At 46.0% G+C, this 22,690-nt stretch overlaps 1 protein-coding gene across 1 annotated transcript in view; it reads right to left on the bottom strand.

Annotated features, from left to right (window-relative positions):
* Positions 1–22,690, bottom strand: part of LOC122542973 (actin filament-associated protein 1-like 1) — a 50,923-nt gene that overhangs the window by 8,914 nt on the left and 19,319 nt on the right. Inside the window, exons 7-14 of the mRNA XM_043681116.1 lie at positions 21,172–21,385; positions 19,621–19,713; positions 19,101–19,185; positions 14,011–14,222; positions 11,625–11,767; positions 9,676–9,790; positions 8,445–8,562; positions 4,693–4,830 (exon numbers count right to left, since the gene is read on the bottom strand). Coding sequence (XP_043537051.1) covers positions 4,693–4,830; positions 8,445–8,562; positions 9,676–9,790; positions 11,625–11,767; positions 14,011–14,222; positions 19,101–19,185; positions 19,621–19,713; positions 21,172–21,385 — 1,118 coding nt within the window. The remainder of the gene's footprint in view (positions 1–4,692; positions 4,831–8,444; positions 8,563–9,675; positions 9,791–11,624; positions 11,768–14,010; positions 14,223–19,100; positions 19,186–19,620; positions 19,714–21,171; positions 21,386–22,690) is intronic.

The raw sequence follows: 22,690 nt of genomic DNA, 5'->3' as shown, positions 1-22,690 counted from the left end.
TAGAACATAGAAGAATACAGCGCAGTACAGGCCCTTTGGCCCTCGATTTTGCGCCGATCCAAGCCCACCTAACCTACACTAGCCCACTATCCTCCATATGCCTATCCAATGCCCGCTTAAATGCCCTCTCTCTCTCTTTCATTCAAACTCTGTCTCTCACTCACACACACCCTCTCTCACTCACACACACTCTCTCACTCTCACTCACATACTCTCTCACTCACACTCTCACTCACACACACTCTCTCTGACTCACACACACACTCTCACCTTCACTCATACACACACACGCACACACACACACTCACCACGATAAACACCTCTCCCCTTCCCCCTCTTAAACCCTTTTCTGTCTCAGAATGCTTGTCCAGTACTGGACTGGAAAACATTTTCTCCAGCTAAGTATCGGGGAGCCTGAAGCAATTGTTTCTGCCACACTCTGTTTCTTCACCACCAGCTCTTAGCAATCAGAGGTGGCACAGTGGTTCAGTGGTTAGCCCTACAGCCTCACAGCACCAGGGACCCACGTTCGATTCCAGCCTTGGGCGACTGTCTGTGTGTGGAGTTAGCACATTCTCGCCGTGTCTGCGTGGGTTTCCTCCGTGTGCTCCAGTTTCCTCCCACAGTCCAAAGATGTGCAGGTTAGAGGTTAGATGACCGTAGTGTTAGGTGCATTAGTCAGAGGGAAGTAGGTCTGGGTGGGTTACTCTTTGGAGGGTTGGTGTGGACTTGTTGGGCCAAAGGGCCTGTTGGGAATCTAATCTAATCTTAGTTTTGTCCCTTTCCCTGGAAACTGAGCTGAGACCATTCTCTATGTTTGATGTTGTACCTAACCCTGAAATGTGCTTGAGCCTCTAACCCAAGACCATCCTATTTCGACCTCGGTGACTTCAGCCAACTGCCCCCTCTTGATCTCACCTGAGCCCTGAGCCCTGCCTTTGTTCCCTCGACCTTTGACTATTCCAACAGATTCCCTCCCAGTTTCCATCTTCCGTGAACTTGAGCTCGCCCAAAAACTCTGTTGTTTGTACCCAAACTGGCATCGAGTCTCTCCTACATTTTTCAAAATGTAAGCTTTTGTGGGATGTGAGCATCACTGGCAAAGGCAGGATTGATTGCCCACCCTGTCCCTGACTTATATTCGTTTCTTATAAGCAATGGCTCATTTTGTAAAATTCCATTCTTGGCTGTAGGTTTGCTCGCTGAGCTTGGAGGTTCATTTCCAGGCGTTTCGTTACCTCACTAGGTAACATCTTCAGTGGGCCTCTGTGAAGCAATGCTGAAAATTCCTGCTTACTATTTATATGTTTGGGTTTATTTGGGTTGGTGATGTCATTTCCTGTTGTGAAGTCACTTTCTGTTGCTTTTCTCAGGGGGTGGTAGATGGGGGTCTAACTCGATGTGTTTGGTGATAGAGTTCCAGTTGGAATGCCAAGCTTCTAGGAATTCCTGTGCGTGTCTTTGTTGGGCTTGTCGTAGGACGGATGTGTTGTCCCAGTCGAAGTGGTGTCCTTCCTCATCCGTATGTGAGGATACTAGTGAGAGAGGGTCATGTCTTTTTGTGGCTGGTTGCTGTTTATGTAAGTTGTTGGCTAGTTTTCTACCTGTTTGCCCAATGTAGTGTTTTTTACAGTCCTTGCACGGTATTTTCTAAATGACGTTAGTTTTGCTCATTGTCTGTATATTCTTGCTTTCCATTCTTGCTTTCAAATCTCCCTATCTCTGTCATCCCCTCCATCCCCAACCAACCTTCAACAATCTCCAGATTCCCTTGAATCCTTGCTTCTTCCCATATCCATGATTTTATTTGCTCTGTTTATGGAGAATATGGAGATACAGGCTACTAGATTAGATGGGATTGCTGTTGACAAAGAGGAGGTTTTAGCAATTTTAGAAGATCTGAAAATAAATAAGACCCCTGGGCCAGATGGAATTTATCCTTGGATTCTCTGGGAAGCCAGGGAGGAGATTGCAGAGCCTTTGGCTTTGATCTTTATGTCATCATTGTCTACGGGAATAGTGCCAGCAGACTGAAGGATAGCAAATATTGTTCCCTTGTTTAAGGAAGGGAGTCGGGACAACCCTGCTATTTATAGGCCAGTGACTTTTACTTTGGTTGTGGGTAAGATGTTGGAAAAGGATATAAGAGATAGAATTTATAATCATCTGGAAAGGAATAATTTGATTAGGGATGGTCAACACAGTTTTGCGAAGGGTAGGTCGTGCCTAACTGAGCTTCGTGCGTTCTTCGAGAAGGTGACAAAACAGGTGGATGAAGGTAAGGTGGTTGATGTGGTGTATATGGACTTCAGTAAGGCATTTGATAAGGTTCAATATGGAAGGCATTTGCACAAAATACAGAGTTTCGGGATTGAAGCTGATTTAGTGGTTTGCATCGGAAATTGGCGAGCTGAAAGAAGACAGAGGGTGGTGGTTGATGGGAAATGTTCACCCTGGAGCTCACTTACCAGTGGTGTGCCACTGGGATCTAGATTGCAGAGCCTTTGGCTTTGATCTTTATGTCATCATTATTGACAGGAATAGTGCCAGAAGACTGAAGGATAGCAAATATTGTTCCCTTGTTTAAGGAAGGGAGTCGGGACAACCCTGCTAATTATACGCCAGTGACTTTTACTTTGGTTGTGGGTAAGATATTGGAAAAGGATATAAGAGATAGAATTTATAATCATCTGGAAAGGAATAATTTGATTATGGATGGTCAACACAGTTTTGCGAAGGGTAGGTCGTGCCTAACTGAGCTTCGTGAGTTCTTCGAGAAGGTGACAAAACAGGTGGATGAAGGTAAGGTGGTTGATGTGGTGTATATGGACTTCAGTAAGGCATTTGATAAGATTCAATATGGTAGGCATTTGCACAAAATACGGAGTTTCGGGATTGAAGCTGATTTAGTGGTTTGCATCGGAAATTGGCGAGCTGAAAGAAGACAGAGGGTGGTGGTTGATGGGAAATGTTCACCCTGGAGCTCACTTACCAGTGGTGTGCCACTGGGATCTGTTTTGGGGCCCTTGCTGTTTGTCATTTTTATACATAACCTGGATGCGGGCATCCAGAATGGGTTAGTAAATTTGCGGTTGACATTAAGGTAGGCAGCATTGTGGATAGTGCTGAAGGATGTTGTGGGTTACAGAGGGACATCGATAAGATGCAGAGCTGGGCTGAGAAGTCACAAATGGAGTTTAATGCGGAAAACTGTGAGGTAGTTCACTTCTGAAGAAGTAACAGGAATGCAGAATACTGGGCTAATGGTAAAATTCTTGCCAGTGTAGATGAAAAGAGAGATCTCAGTGTCCAGGTGCATAAATCCCTGAAAGTTGCCACCCAGGTTGATAGGGTTGTTAAGAATACATATGGTGTGTTGGCATTTATTGGTAGAGGGATTGAGTTTCAGAGCCATGAGGTCATGCTTCAGCTGTACAAGACACTGGTAAGGCCGCACCTGGAGTATTGCGTGGAGTTCTGGACACCGCATTATAGGAAGGATGTGGAAGCTTTGGAAAGGGTTCAGAGGAGATTTACTAGGATGTTGCCTGGTATGGAAAGAAGGTCTTATGAGGGAATGCTGAGGGAACCGAGGCTGTTTTCATTGGAGAGAAGAAGGTTGAGAGGTGACTTAATCGAGACGTGTACGATAACCAGAGGGTGAAATAGAGTGGTCAGTGAGAGCCTTTTTCCTCAGATGGTGAAGGCTAATGTGAGGGGACACAGTTTTAAGACAGATAACAGGGGTAGTTTCTTTACTCAGAGAGTAGTAGGGGCGTGGAATGGCCTGCCTGCAACATTAGTAGACTCACCGACGTTAAGGGCATTTAAATGGGCATTGGACATACATATGGAAAATAACAGAACGGTGTAGGTTAGATGGGCATCAGATTAGTTTCACAGGTCCTTGATGTGGCTCCGAAGTAACATTTCGGGGTGCTTGCCCAGGTTAAAAATCCGATAAAAATGCAAATTGTTCATATTGCTGCTGGGACACAAGGCTTCCAAAATGAGTTCTGTAATCAATTAGGAAATTACCATGAGCATTTTAATCATAGACGGCTCCAGCACAGGGAGAAGCCATTCAGTCCGTTTGATTCCATGTTCGTCAATAAAGAAGGAACTACTGGAATACCTCGAATGGGAATGGCCTGGGAGGCTACGGCAATGCAATTGAATATCTAAATCCTGCTTAAATGTTAGGAGAGTTTCTGAATCAACCACTCTTTCAGGCAACAAATTCCAGACTGCAATCACTCTGAGTGACAGACATTTTCCTTCTCAACTCTCCTCTTAGCCTTTAATCTATGCCCCGTTCACTGACTCCTCCTATCCATAGAAAATATTGCTTTCTGTCCACTCTATCCATATCCCTCATTATCCTCTACATCTCAAACAGGTTCCCTCTGAAAGTTCGCTTCTGCGACGCTTGCTTATCCAACCTTTGCTCATTGCCGGACAAACCAATCCAGACAGCATCCTGGTAAATCTCCTCTCACCCCTCTCCATGCAATCCCTTCCTTCCCATAATGTGGTGACCGGAACTGCTGTCTCTAACCTGCACTCGCTTTGAACATGACTTACACATTTATCTTATCTGTTTACTGCCTCCATCACCAAATGTGACGGAGTTGGTCAGCACAGTGACAAATCACACAAGCCCTTGCGGCAGACATTATGGTCTCTGCTTACCAGACAGGATATCCATTGCCTCTTTGAAATCCTTCTTGTCTGTCTGCGTCGCTTGATTTCTGAAAGGCTCCTTTTCAGCTCCGCATGTTTTGATTTCAAAGTCGCTCCAAGATTTTAAAAAGTTGGTTTCACGAAACACTATCGGGGAAACAACACAGAAATTGCAAGTATTTCATCCAGCAGAGTCCCTTGCTGTTTCACCTCTCCATCATCCTTTTCAGACTGAATAAATCACTGCCCAGCTACAAGTGTGTTCCATCCGCACATTCATCTGGGTGACACAAGTGGGAATTGAAAATACCTGCATTGAGTAGCGACAACAACTTGAGGTGTTGCCAGAAAGGAAACTTTTATCGGTGCCTACTTCTTCATTTCATGGGCCCACAGTAACTGGAGGGAGGCGATGGTATTATCATTAGACTATTAATCCAGAAACCCAGCGTAATGTTGAGGATCTAAAATCTTGATTTAGGCTGTTGTCAGGAGCAATCATTTAATGCATGCTTTTGCTGACGACAAAATGGCGTCTCAGTGCAAGTAACATAATAAAATGGCTTCAGGCTGCATGTTAACACTGTGTTTAAAATGGCTTCTCACCCTGCTGAAAGCTGTATTCCTGCCTTGCTGAGCTAACTGAATCAAAGATAAAGCAGAACAATGGACCCTTCACAGTATGGAATTAACAAAGCTCGATAGGACGTTACGAACCGTCCCAGCTCACCTTGAAATGCAGGTGTGAAGAGATAATGTTGTTTCCCAGGAAATATCATTGGGTTAACCTGCTGTCCATAATGTCATTTTATTGGATTTACTCTGCAATTAAGGCTGTACTATTTCAGAAGAAACAGACAAAAGTTGCCTTTGTTCCAAGGGAATTGCGCAGTTTCTCCAAGGAACACAGAAGCTTTTAACCTCTGTGTTGCTGGACAAACCTGTGCCCAGCCGTTACTAATTAAAGTGTGAAATCTTGCTGAAGCAGACCATAGTTCTGTTGCTTAATTGACCGATCAGGGAACCGAGAGACCCCTCCCAGGGGTTGAGATCTTCAATGTCCTGGGGAACTTGGGTTTGGATCCCACGATGGTGGAATTTGAATCTGGAATTAAGAATTTAATGACGACCAAGAACCCATTGTCACTTGTCAGAAAAAACCCCATCTGGTTCAATGATGTCCCTTCGGAAGATAAGCATCTGGTCCAGTCTACATCTGAGTCAGACCCACGATCAATGTGGGTGACTCTTAAACTGCCCTCTGGGCAATTAGGGACAAGCAATAATGTTGGCCTAGCCAGTGACTCCCTCTTCCCGTGAATGAAGAGAAAAACGTGAAGCATCTACTCTGCTCAGGAGCAGCAGTTGAATACCACCTCTCAAACGCAATGCAGAAAGTTGCCCAAGATCTTGAAATAGCATCTTCCAAACCCAGGGCCCCTTCAATCCAGAACGACAAGGGCAGCAGATACATGGGAACTGCAGGTTCCCCTCCAAGCCATGTATATCACCGTCTGTTCACTGACACTGGGCCAAAATCCTGGATTTCCCTTCCTAACGACATTGGTGGGGGGGGGGGGGGGGGATCTACCTATGGGGACTGCACTGTCAACTGACCACCATCTTCCCAAAGGGGCAACTCACACGCACGGGCTCTGTCAGCAACAGCCAAGTCCCATGAGGGAACAAATTTTTAAAAAAATGTTCCGACCAGCAATGCTCATCAAAGCGTCACACAGATAGGTCACTGCTTCTGGCTTTGTGCCTGCAATTCAGTTTCGCCCAGTCCCAGCTTTGTTCATTCAGAGAATGCGAGCGTCGCTGACAAGGCCAGCAATTATCGCCAGTTGCGAATGAGCCTGGAGAAGACGCTGGTGGGTTGACCTGCTTCAGTCACGTGACATGGATACACCCATGGTGAATTTTCCTGTGATTCAACTTCTCCAGGAAAGAGTGTTGTGAAACTTAAGAGGGTGCGGAAAGGATTTACGAGAATGTTGACAGCTTTGGAGGGTTTGAGCCAGAGGGAGAGGCTGAATAGGCTGGGGCTGTTTTCCCTGGAGCATCAGAGGCTGAGGGGGTGACCTTATAGAGGTTTATAAAATCGTGAGGGGCAGAGTTAGGGTGAATAGCCAGGGTCGTTTTCATAGGGTGGGGGAGTCCAAAACAAGAAGATATCACCCCAAAGTGAGAGGGGAAAGATTTAAAAAGGAATAACATTTTCATGAAGAGAGCGGTGCTCGTATGGATTGAGCTGCCACAGGAAGTGGTGGAAGCTGGCATAATTACAACATTTAAAAGGCATCTTGATGGGTTAATGAAACAGAGGGTTTAGAGGGATATGGGTCAAAAGTATCACCCCAAAGTGAGAGGGGAAAGATTTAAAAAGGAATAACATTTTCATGAAGAGAGCGGTGCTCGTATGGATTGAGCTGCCACAGGAAGTGGTGGAAGCTGGCATAATTACAACATTTAAAAGGCATCTTGATGGGTTAATGAAATAGAGGGTTTAGAGGGATATGGGTCAAAAGCTGACAAATGGGACTAGATCAGAATGGGATGTCTGGTCAGTGTGGATGAGTTAGACTAAAGGGTCTGCTTCCATGCTAAATGCTCTATAACTGGGTGCTCCATTTCGGAGGACAATTAACAGTAACCGCATTGCTGTAGATTTGGAGTTACGTATCGGCGAGGTCAGGTAGGGACTGAAAATTTCCTTCACTGAAGGACACGAATGAATCAGATGGGTTTTTACAACAATATGAAGTTTGTCTTTGCTTCCACTTTATTGTCTGTGCAGAAAATTCCATTTTGATAATTCAATTTTGGTCTGTTGCCTTTTCATGAAAAACTACACCTCAGCAAATAACCTCAGTAGAGAAAAAGAAGTTTATCAGAGATATCTAACTTTATTTAAAACTTGACTAGATTCCCTTCAGTGTGGAAACAGGCCCTTCGGCCCAACCCGACCCTCCGAAGAGTAACCCACCCACACCCATTTCCCTCTGACTAATGCACCTAGCACTCTGGGCAATTTAGCATGGCCAATTCACCTAACCTGCACATCTTTAGACTGTGGGAGGAAACCCACGCAGAACACGGGGAGAAGGTGCAAACTCCACACAGACAGTCGCCCGAGGCTGGAATCGAACCTGGGGCCCTAGTACTGTGAGGCGGCAGTGCTAACTGCTGAGCCACCGTGCCACCCATAATGTATTGAAAGTTCCAGAGTAGTTAGAGTAATGAACCCCTCCACCTCGAGTACACGTTCTCATCCTTGCATCAGCTCGTGTTAAAAGTTCTCACAGAGAAGCTCACAAATGAGTTAATTAGCTGACATTTTCTGCGCCTGAGAGATTATAATCTTGTCCCTCAATAGGTTCAACAGTAATACTATCGCAAAGGGTGACCTCCCAGTTCAAAACACTCTTTACTTGGACTAACATGCTTCAAGAGCAGATTTCATCGCTGAAGATCAGTTTATCACATCTCTTTCCTGCCTGGTTTAGTGACCTCTGTGTTATTAATGGACGAGCATTTTATTGGGATTCATTAACTGAATTGGAATTCCTCTAGCTGTTGGGTGTGATTTTAACCCCCGGTGTTTTAGTCCAGGCCTCTGTATTGCCAGTTACAACCACAATGTTACCATCCTCCCTACTGATATATGGAATGTTGATTGTTTTCAGATTGACCTCAGCAAGACATGGGACAGGATAGTTGAAGGGAGGAGCTAAACAGAATGCCCAGCCAACACTTACCACTTGGCAGGGTGCTATATCTTGCCGGATTATTGTTGTTTGTACTGCTGCAATGTTCCCTGTCTTGAAATGTTGCGCCTTCTCTGTTCACCACTTCACGGCTTGGCCAGTTGACCCTCTGCAGGAAACAAACAGATGGAAAGAATGGCCCTCATCTCTGATCTGCTGCTCTTTACTGAGGATCAGGCCCGGCAATGCAGTGAGCTCATTCTCAGTCGTCAAGGGAGACGAGACCTCGCTTAATCTCAACTGAGCTCACCTCAAATCTGGGAACAACAGACCAGGAATGGTCCAGAGTTGCGTGTTCGGAAAACTATATCAAGTTCCTTAAATTGGAACGCTGTACCAGTGAGTAACGCAACTGCACCAACCTATTATCGCTATTGCTGTTTCTGTTCAACCACAGAATGGCTCCACCTTAAACGTGATGGATTAGGTGTTAGGAATGCGCGGGAACAAGATGGAGGACACAGAGGTACTGCAAGGTGGTAAAAACTCAGGTGGTTCAAGTGCTGTGTAGCAAGTGTCTTGTCCATGATCGCCAAGTGTGTTTCCAGCAAAAAATGTACAAGAAAGTTCTTTCTGAACAATTAATTCTTGCAATGTGAGATGCACTGGCAATCCGTAGACCCATCGGGCAGATGCTGGAAATCAGAGTTTAGATCAGAGTGGTGCTGGAAAAGCGCAGCAGGTCAAGCAGCATCCGAGGAGCAGGAAAATCGATGTTTCGGGCAAAAGCCCTTCATCAGGAATGGAGGCAGGGAGTCTCCACCCTGGAGGCTCCCTGCCTTCATTCCTGATGAAGGGCTTTTGCCCGAAACGTCGATTTTCCTGCTCCTCGGATGCTGCCTGACCTGCTGCGCTTTTCCAGCACCACAGTCTAATCTAGACTCCGTGGACCCATAGCTGATGCAATTAAACGGCTTCTCAGGCCCTTTCAAAGGACCTTTTAAAAAGGTGGGGAACTGATGTGACTTCTCTGGGTCAGGCCAAAAGGTTTCCTCTTCTAAAGAAACGATGACAATTCAACTGTCACATATACTGAGACCAGTATCTAAATTCTACATTTGGTAAAACGAATGAGTTCAGATTTTGCCCTGAAATTTGATCTTGCTTTTCTTTCGCATTATAAATCTTAGTACACTCCCTCCACTCCTCTGCTTCTCCACAGCAAGATCAATCTCAGCACCTCTTTCTCGTGAAGTGCTTACGTCCTTGTTTTCAGACCTACCGTCTGTTGAGTGGCTCCCGAGCTCCTGTCTTCTAGAGCGTTCTGACCGGACACTTGGCCGAATGGGTCGTCCATGTACGTGTTGGGAGTGGTGATTCGTCGCTGAAGCAAACCACTGAGAACAATGAAAACATCACATTGAGCCAACAACCATTCTGCACAGCTCCTCCTCAGCACATTTTAGTGACATTCAGTCGTATCAGCGAGATGGTATTGCAGAGTCTGATCTCAACAAGGAGACTGGGGAAAATTTAACTCCAACTCCGAAAGGTGCATTAAAGCCCCTTGGATCCTCGAGACCAGAAACAAGAGGAGATGTAGTCAATTATTTTTGGATCCCGGAAACTCTTTGACAGCAAGTTCCAAAATTCGGGACTGAATGTTTGTATTCCAAAGAGCGAGGACCATTCAGCCCCTTGAATCTGATCTGCCATTCAATGTGGTCAAAGTTGATCAATGAATTTACTCCATGTATCCACCTTTGACTTTATTCCAACGGACAATAAATATTTACGGAAGGTCTTATGAGAAAAGGCTGAGGGAACTGAGGCGGTTTTCGTTGGAGAGACGAAGGTTGAGAGGTGACTTAATCGAGTCTATAAGATAATCAGAAGGTTAGATAGGATGGATAGTGAGAGTCCTTTTCCACGGATGGTGATGGCTAGCATGAGAGGACATAGCTTTAACTTGAGGGATGATAGATTTAGGACAGATATCAGAGATAGTTTCTTTACTCAGAGTAGTAGGGGCATGGAACTCTACCAGAGTTTGCAACAGTGGTAGACTCACCAACGTTAAGCGCATTTAAATGGCATTGGACATGCAAATGGATAATAATGGAACGGTGTAGATTAGATGGGCATCAGATTAATGTTGCCAGTTGGTGCAACATCGAGGGCTGAAGGGCCTGTACTAGCTGTAACGTTCTATGCTCTATTTAACAATCCCTGATTTAAAATGAATAGTTATCTATCATTAACCGCTGATTGCAGAAGAGAGTTGCAAATTTTCACCATATATTGTGTTATATTTTATCTGAGTTTCACTCTTGAAAGGTCTAACGCAGAGTTTTAGACCTCTGGTTCGAGATTTGAAATGGCTTCTCCCTCCTTTTATCCTGTCCGATCAAATCCCCCTTTCATTCTCAAAATTTGAGGGGATACAGCTTCCACTTGTTGAATCTCTCCTCAGCTCTCAACACGTGGAGGCCAGCTATCATTCTGGTAAACCGACACTGAACTCTCTTCATATCCGAAAGTGTAATGCCCAGAACTGCTCAAAGATATGATCTCACTGGCGTTTTGTGTCGCTGTAAGACTTATACCCTTCCTGTATACCTTCGAGATCTCTAAATGTCAAGGTCAACACCCCATTTATCATTTTTGGTGCATCTCTCGACGTGTTTATCATGTTTTACTCGTGTATCTACCTGGACTATCAAGTCACTTTGAATCCACACTGTTTCTGACTTCTCACCATTTCACACCGGATCCTGTTTTATTCATTTTTAATTCAAAGTAGATCACACATGCCTACCTTGAAATCCACTGTCCATACAGTTAATCTAAGAATGTTACCTTGCTGGCAAAACTTTTGTATTGTCATGAATTTGGAATGTTAGAACTATTCTGTGACTGAAACATGGAACTTCGCAACTAGTGACTGAGTTTTTCACGTTTTGTTAGTTTAGTTGTCCATTCTGTTCACCCAGTCCAAAACTTATTGGAGGTTGCAAAGACCTCCTGTCGGGCTAAGCAAGTGTCAGAGCACAGGAATACTAGGGTGGTCTTTAGTCACAGGGACAGAGTTCTGGTCCCACATGTCACACTGCAAGTGTCAGGCAGAAAAGAAGCGCAAAATATGACCCAGAAATCTCGGGGAAAAATTGCAAACAATCCGTACTAAGACTGAGCAGCAATCTAGGTGGAAATGAGAGAAAGATGGCTGACCTGACTTGGTTTCCATCCCTTGGAGCTACATCAGTTCCACTCGGCAGGACAGTGTCTTCGTACAGGTGAGCGGGTTCTGTGTTCATGCCACACCCTGCCTGCAGGAGGCTGAGCCATCGATCTCTGTCCTCTGGCGAGCTAGTCTGTGAGAGAACACTGAATTGAGCTTCACTATCCAATCCAACACAGTCTGTCCAGTTAAAACAGCCTGTCCAACACTATAACGTTGGAATATTTGTAGCAATTTACAATTCAGAGTTGGGGACCAAGTGTGTTAAAATTTGCAGATGAGTGGGAGGGCAAAGTGTGCAGATGACACGGAAAGGCTGCAGAAGGACATAGATAGGTTAAGTGAGTGGGCAAGGGCCTGGAAGATGGAGAACAATGCTGGTAACTGTCAGGTCATCCGTTTTGGAAAGAATAGATGGTGGGACATTGCAGCGTGCTGCTGTGCAGAGGGACCTGGCTGTTCTTGTGCATGAATCACAAAAAGTTGGTTTGCAAGTGCAGCTGGTAAGTAAGAAGGCAAGTGTCCTTCGTTGCTAGAGAAATGGAGTTTAAAACAGGGAGGTTGCGCTGCATTTGTAGAGGGTGCTGGTGAGGCCACACCTAGAGGACTGTGTACATTTTTGGTCTCCTTACTTGAGACAGAATGCACTGGAAGGTTTGCAGAGGAGGTTCACGATCCTGGAATTGAGAGAGTTGGCTTATAAGGAGAGACTGAACAGACTGGAACTGTATCCATTGGAATTTAGAAGAATGGGGAGGAGAGGGTATCTGATAGAAACATATAAAAAGATGAAGGGACTCGATAAGATAGAAGCAGGGAGGTTGTTTCCATTGGTGGGTAAAACACGAACTAGGGGATGTAGTCTCAAAATAAGGGGAAGCAGCTTTAGGAGTTGAGAAGGGATTTCTTCACTCAGAGGGTCGTGAATCTGTGGAATTCTCCGCACAGCGATGCATTTGAGGCTTCCTCAGTGAATGGTTTTAAGGCAAAGAGGGAGAGATGTTTGAACAGTGAAGGAAATCAGAGTGATGGTGAGCAAATGGGTAAGTGGAGCTGAGTCCACAAAAAGATTAGCCATGATCAGACAGCCCCAAGGGGCCAGATAACTCCTGCTCCTGTTTCTTATGTTGTGACGTAACCGGGCTGCAGTCGGTCATTGAAGAGCTGCCAGTAAGAAGGGGGGAATCATGGGATGGTAGACAAAGCATCTGGCCTCTCTGCCTGCCATCAATGTCTACACAGTGACCAGTCCTGCAGCTTGGTTGAGGATTGGGATGATAGGTGAAGATAGCTCCACACGTGTCGGAGAAATTGGCTCAGTGGTTACCACTTCTGCCTCACAGCACCAGGGACCTGGGTTCGATTCCCACGTTGGGCAACTGTCTGTGTGGAGTTTGCACATTCTCCCTGTGTCTGTGTGGGTTTCCTCTGGGTGCTCTGGGTTTCCTCCCACAGTCCAAAGATGTGCAAGTCAGGTGAATTGGCCAGGCTAAATTGACTGTAGTGTTAAGTGCATTAGTCAGGGTTAAATATAGGGTCAGGGAAATGGGTCTGGTTGGGTTACTCTTTGGAGGGTCGGCATGGACTTGTTGGGCCGAAGGACCTGTTTGCATTAGATTTCGGGAATCTAATCTCGAGATCACAAAACACAGATCGAAGTGAAATTAACTTTTCGTCTGGTGGAAGAGAAATTGACTCAGCTGAAGCAGCACAGAGAGTCTGTCCAGGTGTTGGGAATTCTCTTCCCCGAGCTGAGAATCATGCCAGGTTTTATAGGAATCTTGTGCAATGAGGTGAATTAAAATGGGGAAAGGTACAATGTATTTGGAAATTAAGTAATCCAGTGACAATGGTGATAATTGAGAAAGAGTTATCAGAAAAGTGTCCTGATTGTTGATGCAAGTAACATCCTGACAGTATCAATCAGTTCTTGATGGGATCGGGAGATTCCAGCTCTCTTTGTAGGTAGGTGAGAGTTCTCTTTTGAAACAGGAAGGTGCTTCCATTGTTCCTATCCTGGGAGCGAGGTCCTCTGCTACCTCTCCGTCTGACTTATCCTTTGTGTTGCTTTGATATCTCTGTGTTATCAGACTGCTCTTGGGCTTTGGGACAGCTTTGTTGACCGGGTCCAGGGAAGCTTATTGTTAGTGTGTTTTGGGAAATGTATTCCCTTGTCTGCGAGTGACTGTGGTTCTCTCTGGTTTCACTTGTCAGCCTGTTTGGTCAATGCTGAGGCATTCTGGGAGTTTCTGGTATCGTTTGGCCAAGTTTGATTTCCTGTGTGGGCATACAAATGGGTAGGCAGGGTGGCAGATTTTTTTCCCACAACTCGTTACTCTAACTGAACCCAAGAAGCCATTCAAAGGAGCACCTTACCTGCAGCACAGCCAGATCCTTGTGCTGCTGTGAGACAGTCAGCCTGTACTTGTGGGTGCTGTCAGCCTGCATCCTGACCTCACAACCTTGCAGGTCCACGGAGTAGTGCAGCCTCCCGGCTCCGCCGACATCTTTATACATCAACAGCACTCGGTCCTCAATGTGACACCACAGAGTCTGCCAGTGGCTGTTCACGAGCACCTTCAGGTAACCTGGGCAGATCAGATGGAGTGCCGTCAGTGTGGAGTCACGTTTCTAATCACTGTCCCCTTCCCCATATCTGTCGTTCCCTGTCCTCCAGTGTGGAACCACTTCAAACCTCCAGTTTGCGATACAGATACATCAAGTAAGAAGTAATGGATGTGGAAAGGGAGTGCAAGAGCTCATGTAGTGATGATATCAGGCCAGAAGCTGACCAAAGATCCAGGAACAAAGGCCAAGTGATTTCCTCATCTGTTTGTTCTCAATGTCCCGACATTGTGCAGCTCAGAGGAGAATGGGAGACTTGCGACTGTTAATATCTCAGTGGCTCACTTGTGTTGACAAGTAAAAAGACTTAGATAAGCACGATCATTTAGCTCCTCAGGACGACGCCACCATTCAACAAGATCATAGTTGATCTCCCCCAGGCCCCATCTCCTCTGTCTTGCCAGTGGCTCATCGTCCTCCACTCCCTGATATTGCAAAGATCTATCTCCAAGTCAGAGTCATACAATGTAGGAACAGGCCCTTCGACTCACCATGTCTTTGCTGACCAATAAACACCAAACTGCACTATAATCCCATTAACCTGCACTTGTTCCATAGCCGACTATGCCATGGTCTTTTGAGAGCTCTTCCAGATGCTGCTTCAATGCCGGGAGAATATCTGTCTTTACCAACCTCTCGGGCAGCATGTTTCACATTTCCACCACCCACTGGGCGAAAAATCTTTTGCTCAGATCTCCTCTGAATCACTTACTCCTCAACTTAAACTTCTGTCCTCTGGTCTTAGATACGTCTGTCATGGGGAAAAGATTCTCATGATCTACTCTGTCTCTGTCTCTCTTAATAATGTCAGTCTAAGTCAAATCCTTTCATTGCTCCAGGGAAAACAAACCCAGCCTATCCAGTCTCTCCTCATAACTGAGATTTTCCATCCCAGGCAACGTTCTGGTCAATCTGATCTGCGTCTTCTCCATTGCACTCACTTCCCAGCAACTCAGTGGTCACTGCTGCCTCACAGCGCCAGGGACCTGGGTTCGATTCCCGCCTCAGGTGACTGTCTGTGTGGAGTTTGCACATTCTCCCCGTGTCTGCGTGGGCTTCCTCTGGGTGCTCCGGTTTCCTCCCACAGTCCAAAGATGTGCAGGTCAGGTGAATTGGCCAAGCTAAATTGCCCACAGTGTTAGGTGCATTAGTCAAGGGTAATTTAGGGTAGGGGAATGGGTCTGGGTAGGTTACTCTTCAGAAGGTCATTGTGGATTTGGTGGGCCGAAGGGACTGCTTCCATATTGAAGGGAATCTATTCTAAACCAACCATCTGTGGGCTAACCAATGTTTTAGAAGATTGTCACAAGATCTCATTGCTCCATATTGTATACCCAGCTAATAAAGGCAAGCATCCTGTATGCCTTTTTCACCAACCTATCTACTTGTGCTGATTAGAGGCTGAAGAGTAACCTTATAGAGATTTATAAAATCATGAGGGGCATGCGTGGGTGAATATTCAATTTCTTTTCTCCCAGGCAGGGGTGTCCAGAGCTGGAGGGCATAGGTTGAAGGTGAGAGGGGAATGATTTAAAAGGGACCCAATGGACAGCTTTTTCACACAGATGTGTGTATGGAATGAGCTGCCAGAGGAAGTGGTGGAGGCTGGTACAATTACAGCATTTAAAAGGCATCTGGATGGGGACATGAATAGGAAAGGTTGAGAGGGATATGGGCCAAGTGCTGGCAAATGGGACGAGATTAGGTTCGGATATTTGGTTCATATGGACAAGTTGGACCAAAGGGTTTGTTTCCATGTTGTATGACTCTATGAAGAAATTCTTCCTCCTCTCATTGGCCTCCTTCTCCCTCTGAGACTGAGTTCCCTGATTCTGGAGTCCACAGCCAGGGAAGCATTATTTCTGTTTCTGAAGAATTTTGTAAGATTCCATGAGATTACGTATGTCAGTTGGCTTGCTGAGCTGGAAGGTTTGTTTTCAGCCTTTTGGTCACCATGACGAGGTAACATCATCAGAGTCTCACGTCCAGCTTGCAGCTCAGCATCAACCTGAGCTACAAATCTTCTCAAACATTGCTGTTCTGTGAGATTGCCACTCGTCCTTCTAAATTCAGGATAACACAGACCCAGTCTCCTCAATCTCTCCTTTGATGACAGTCGGACTAGTTAAGAGAACAATCCCATGAACCTCTGCTGCACTCCCTCTATAGCAAGTCACTCCCTCCTGAGGTCAAGGGACCACATCTGCACAGAATTATCCAGGTGCGGTCCCAGCAGTGTACAATTGAAGGCAGACTTCCTTGCCCTGAACAGAAATCCTCACAACAAAGGTGAGCATAACGTTTGCTGCACTGGCTTTCAGCTCCCTAAGAACAAGGCACCCAGATCCTTGGGAATCTCGAGGAAAATAGATGGTGACATCTTGCAAAATGTCCATATTACAGAGGAGGAAGTGCTGGATGCCTTGAAACGCATAAAAGTGGATAAGTCCCCAGGACCTGATTAGGTGTACCTTGGAACACTGGGGAAGTGATTGCTGGGCCCCTTGCTGAGATATTTGTATCATCGATAGTCACAGGTGAGGTGCCGGAAGACTGGAGCTTGGCTAACGTGGTGCCACTGTTTAAGAAAGATGGTAAGGACAAGCCAGGGAACTATAGACCAGTGAGCCTGATGTTGGTGGTGGGCAAGTTGTTGGAGGGAATCCTGAGGGACAGGATGTACATGTATTTGGAAAGGCAAGGACTGATTAGGGATAGTCAACATGGCTTTGTGCGAGGGAAATCATGGCTCACAAACTTGATTGAGTTTTTTTGAAGAAGTAACAAAGAGGATTGATGAAGGCAGAGTGGTAGATGTGATCTATATGGACTTCGGTAAGGTGTTCGACAAGGTTCCCCATTGGAGACTGGTGAGCAAGGTTAGATCTCACGGAATACAGGGAGAAGTAGCCATTTGGATTCAGGACTGGCTCAAAAGTAGAAGACAGAGGGTGGTGGTGGAGGGTTTTCAGACTGGAGGCCTGTGACCAGTGGAGTGCCACAAGGATCGGTGCTGGGTCCTCTACTTTTTGTCATTTACATGAATGATTTGGAGGTGAGCATAAGAGGTATAGTTAGTTAAGTTTGTAGATGACACCAAAATTGGAGGTGTAGTGGACAGCGAAGAGGGTTATCTCAGATTACAACAGGATATGGACCAGATGGGTCAATGGGCTGAGAAGTGGCAAATGGAGTTTAATTTAGGTAAATGTGAGGTGCTGCATTTTGTGAAAGCAAATCTTAGCAGGACTTATACACTTAATGGCAAGATCCTGGGGATTGTTGCTGAACAAAGAGGCCTTGGAGTACAGGTTCATAGCTCCTTGAAAGTGGAGTCGCAGGTAGATAGGATAGTGAAGAAGGTGTTTGGTATGCTTTCCTTTATTGGTCACAGTATTGAGTACAGAAGTTGGGAGGTCATGTTGCGGCTGTACAGGACTTTGGTTAGGCCACTGTTGGAATATTGCATGTACTTTGGTCTCCTTCCTATCGGAAAGATGTTGCGAAACTTGAAAGGGTTCAGAAAAGATTTACGGGAATGTTGTCAGGGTTGGAGGGATTTGAGCTACAGGAAGAAGCTGAACAGGCTGGGGCTGGTTTCCCTGAGCGTCGGAGGCTGAGGGGTGACCTTATGGAGATGTACAAAATTATGAGGGGCATGGATAGGAGAAATAGACAAGGTCTTTTCCCTGGGGTCGGGGAGTCCAGAACTAGAGGGCATAGGCTTAGGGTGAGAGGGGAAAGATATAAAAGGGACCTAAGGGGCAACGTTTTCACACAGAGGGTGGTACGTGTATGGAATGAGCTGTCAGAGGATGTGGTGGAGGCTGGTACAATTGCAACATTTAAGAGGCATCTGGATAGGTATATGAATAGGAAGGGTTTGGAGGGATATGGGCCGGGTGCTGGCAGGTGGGACTAGATTGGGTTGGGATATCTCGTCGGCATGGACGGGTTGGGCCGAAGGGTCTGTTTCCGTGCTGTACATCTCTCTGACTCTATGTACTTAGCAGCACTTTTCCTCCCACCAAACTGGATAACCTCCCATTTAAAACATACTTACGATGTAAGTCGGCTAGATTTCAAATAAGCAGTTTCAGAGTTTGTGGTTGTGTTCCCAATTTCAGAATTATCGACATAAATACAGCAAGGGAACGCATTTCTCTGAATCGGTTTAAGATCATCACTGCCACTACTATTTATCTTACACCTGCATTCATTCAACAAAATCCAGCAGCATCTCAAATTAGAACCATGGAGTCATACAGCACGGAAGCAGACCCTTCAGTATAACTCGTCTATGCTGACCAAGTTTCCCAAACTAAGCTGGTCCCATTTACCTGCAATTGGCCCACATCCCTCCTTCGCCTTTGTATGCCTGTCCAAAGTTCTTTGAAAACGTTCCACTCGACCACTTCCTCTGGCAGAACAATTCACATACAATGCCCTCAGTGTGAAAAGGTTGCCCCTTGAGTCCCCTTCAAATCTTTCTCCCCTCGCTGTAAAAATCTATCTTTTAGTTTGACATTTCTTTACCCTTCAGGAGATGGTCTTTGCTATTCACTCAATCTAAGCCCCTCATGATTTCAAAAAATCCCCACGTTTTGTTCGAACAAAACTATGCTTTTGCTACCATGCCTGTACTTTACACAAAGGATCTGGGTATGGATGCCATGTGGGTGGTGGGCATGAGGGTTTGGGCTGGGCACTAAATGAAAAGACATAGGCTACACTCTTGAGTCCAGCTTGGAGCCTGAAGTCCAGTGTTTGAGATCAGAGCAGTTGGCGAGACAGACAGTAACAACTCCTGAGGGAATGGAGGTCATAGAGTGAGGCCTCACCTGTGTCTCGAGTGGCTGGGTTGTCAGCGAGCACTTCACCTGGGGGTCTCTCCAGTTCGGAACCTCGACTGCCCCTCAGTGCTGACTGTGGGAAAGCAAAGCACATTATTTCAGAAAACATGGCTCCCTTGGCAAAGCATTCTTGTTAGTTCAGAGGCCATGACAGGTCATACAAATGTCACGAGTCACATGCTAGTCTAAGTACGTGGTGGGAAATTCATTTCAACCTGAAAAACTTCAGTTGTGGGTCGAACTTTGTGTGTATTCATGTCCACAGCAGGCGTACAACTTTCTCTTTGAATCGAATCCCTCTGACCCCTGACCTTTACCTTGGCCTCCTTATTCCTCTTGGTGTTGGATCGACACGCAAAGGGATTCCCCTTACCTTCCTTTCCCAAGCTTGGCAGACTAGCTCTTGACATAGAATGTTCATCGTCGGATTAGCCCACTTGGCCCAACCTGTCTCGACCAAAATGTTGGTGCCTCTGGGGTGAACATTGAGCGGTATGTTTTGACTTACTTTGCTTGCGACACATTGACTGTCCGTCCCTGGCGTCTGTGATGAATTCCATGATGATGTTCGGGAAGACATACTGCTCACCTCTTCAACGACCTAAAGACAGTAAAAGCTCTGCATTATGGGACCCAAGATGAGTCCAGAATTGTTTCAGACCAAATCGTTTCTCACTGGCATTGTTGTTTTGATTCCCCCCTCCCCCCGCCAGATAACTCCAGTTACAGCTCGCTCCTACCACAGTCCCCCTCTTCCTGCAAGGAATAGGAGAGTGTCACCAACAACTGCCCGACCACTAACCCAAGGCTGAAGGGTACAACTAACTCTGAGAGACCTGGGAAACAAAACTGGCCAGTTTCTGGCCTCTACACCTCACTCCTGTATGCAACAGTGCCCTTCCACTCTGCAATTAAGCAACGTTTAGCGTAAAATTTGATTCATGTCCCCGATCGTCCCACAAGACAAATTTATGACCTGACACATGCTTCTCCTTCTTTTTGGAACACTCGAAGGAGGCTGTTCAAACTAACTCCATTCGATCATGTGTATCAGAGTTAAACCCATGCTTGTGTATTTTATCATGAGCCAGACAGGCTTCTGAATCATAGAATCCCCACAGTGTGGAAACAGACCATTTGGCCCATCGATTCCACATCAATTCTCCAGAGATCATCCCACCCAGACCTGCTCCCTCACCGTGTCACCATAACCCTGCATTTCCAATGGCTGACATCCCAGGACATGATGGACAATTCAGCATGCCCAATCCACCTAACCTGGAAGAAAGTCAGGATTGCAGATGCTGGAGGTCAGAGTCGAAAAGTGTGGCGCTCGAAAAACACAGCAAGTCAGGCAGCATCTGAGGAGCAGGAGAGTTAGATGATCAGCCCTTCATCTAATCTGTTTAACCTGCCCGTCTTTGGACTGTGGGAGGAAACCAGACCAAGCTGTGGGAACCCACGCAGACACGGGGAGAAGTTGCAAACTCCACACAGACAGTCACCCGAGGGCGGAATCGATCCCAGGTTCCTGGTGCTGTGAGGCAGCAGTGCTAACCACTGAGACACAGTACCAACCATACTCTAAAGCAGATGCTCTCAGGCCAAACTACCAGTGACCAAGGGGTACTGTAATGCTTCATTCCCTGGAACAAGGCATACAGTAAGAATTAGTCGCAATGGGTGCTGTCAATATCAGTGAATCCACCTAAATGCTGTTGTTGTACAAGTTTGTAAACCAATAAAATGAGGTAATGTCACAGGGAGTCATTCCTAATGATGGAGATTGTACCAACAAGCTCCCCGAACCATAGTTACTACACCACTTTGTACCCGATAACATAGATCACCGTTAGTGTTCTTGTTAGTGCCCGCAACAAGGATTAATGTACCGGTTAGTCACCCATAACAAGGTTTAGTTGTTCACCAGCTATACCCACAATCCCTATACTGGTTAGTGACTTGTAATGAAGGTCATTCTAGTGTTGAGTCATTTATAAACAGGGTTACTGTACAAGTTAGTCGCTGAGTTAAATTTCTGGTGTTAACACCTCCAAACCTTCCGCCAGTCCTCAGTCTGCTCACGACTCTGCAGGCCAAGCACCAGAGTCTCATTACTCGCTGTGGTAATCTTAAGCTCGTGCTGTATCTTCTTACTGCGTTTAAACTTGTACGTGACCCGGGATCCCTGCAGGCTGAGCTCCATCAAGGGATACTGGTCCTTCATGCACTTATAACACTGCAGGAAAGGAGAACTGATTAAGCGCTCAAGGCTAGAAGGTTATTGACATCAGCTGTGGACAAGATGATTCGATCTGACACAGAGCCCACACCCCATCACTCAAACGCACAGGGTTGCTGCATAAGTCTGTGATTCCAGTCGACACATCGACCTCACTGAGACTACAATGAGAGTGAGTGGCTGATACTGTCCTGCATTTTCACCGGTTTCATTGTTTGACCACCATCCTCGTTGGAAATGGGGACACCTCCTACGCCATTCACTCAGATCAACACTACCTCCTGCTCCTCAGATCCTTACCTTCTCTTAATGTCCAAAGGAACATGTCAATCCCAGTCTTGAATACTCTTGTAGACTTTTTTTTTCCCCTCATTCGTTCACGGGATGAGGGGATTGCTGGCGAGGGTATCCCTCATTGCCCCAGAGGGCAGTTCGAGGTCAACCACATTGACATGCGTTTGGAGTCACATGTTGGCCAGACCAGATAAGGATGGCAGTTTCCTTCCCTGAACGATCGAAGTGAAACAGATGGCTTCTTCTAACAGTCAACATTGCGTCCATGGCCAGCATTAGGCTCTTAATTCCAGATTTCTCCCTGTTCAATTCAAATTCCATCACCTGCTCTGGCTGGATTCGAACCTGGATCCCCAAAACATGACCTGGATCCCTGGGTTAACAGTCCAGCAATTAAATACCACGAGGCCATCACCTCCCTCCCCACAGACATGCATGGACATCGCAGCTGTCTGGGTTGGCGAACTCCCAAATGTCACAAACCTCTGAGTGAAGCACTTTTTCTTCATCTCTGTCCAAAATGGATGGCCCCTTATCCTGAGACAATGATCGCGACCTCCTGACTCTCCAACCTGGGAAATTGTCTCTTCCCCCTCCGCCCCTTGTATCGATCTTGGCAAGAATTGAACACATTTCAATGAGGTCACCTCATTCTTTTGAAGTCCTGAGTGTGAGTCCTATTCTCCTGAATCTTTCCTCCCTGCACAACGCTGTCATTTGGGATCAGTCCTGATTGAGTTACCGCATTGACTGGTGAAGTAATTCTTAAAACGCTGAGGATGTACCCTGAGTATTGGACAGCACTGCAGCCTACCCTGTTGGAAGTAACTGTTTCAGATGGTTATCAACATGGGCCCAGAATGGTGAGCGAACTTGTAACATCTTTATCATATCCCAATTCAGTTATCAGTCTGAACGATGATCATACTTTTGAATGACTTGTTACAAGACCTACCCAACAATGTTAAATATCAATAGCATTTTGGGAAAGCAAATCTTAGCAGGACTTATACACTTAATGGTAAGGTCCTTGGCAGTGTTG

The sequence above is a fragment of the Chiloscyllium plagiosum genome, chromosome 42 (assembly GCF_004010195.1).
Source record: "Chiloscyllium plagiosum isolate BGI_BamShark_2017 chromosome 42, ASM401019v2, whole genome shotgun sequence".
NCBI lineage: Eukaryota > Metazoa > Chordata > Chondrichthyes > Orectolobiformes > Hemiscylliidae > Chiloscyllium > Chiloscyllium plagiosum.
The sequence above is the reverse complement of the archived record's forward strand: the minus strand, read 5'-3'. Positions and strand labels throughout refer to the sequence as shown.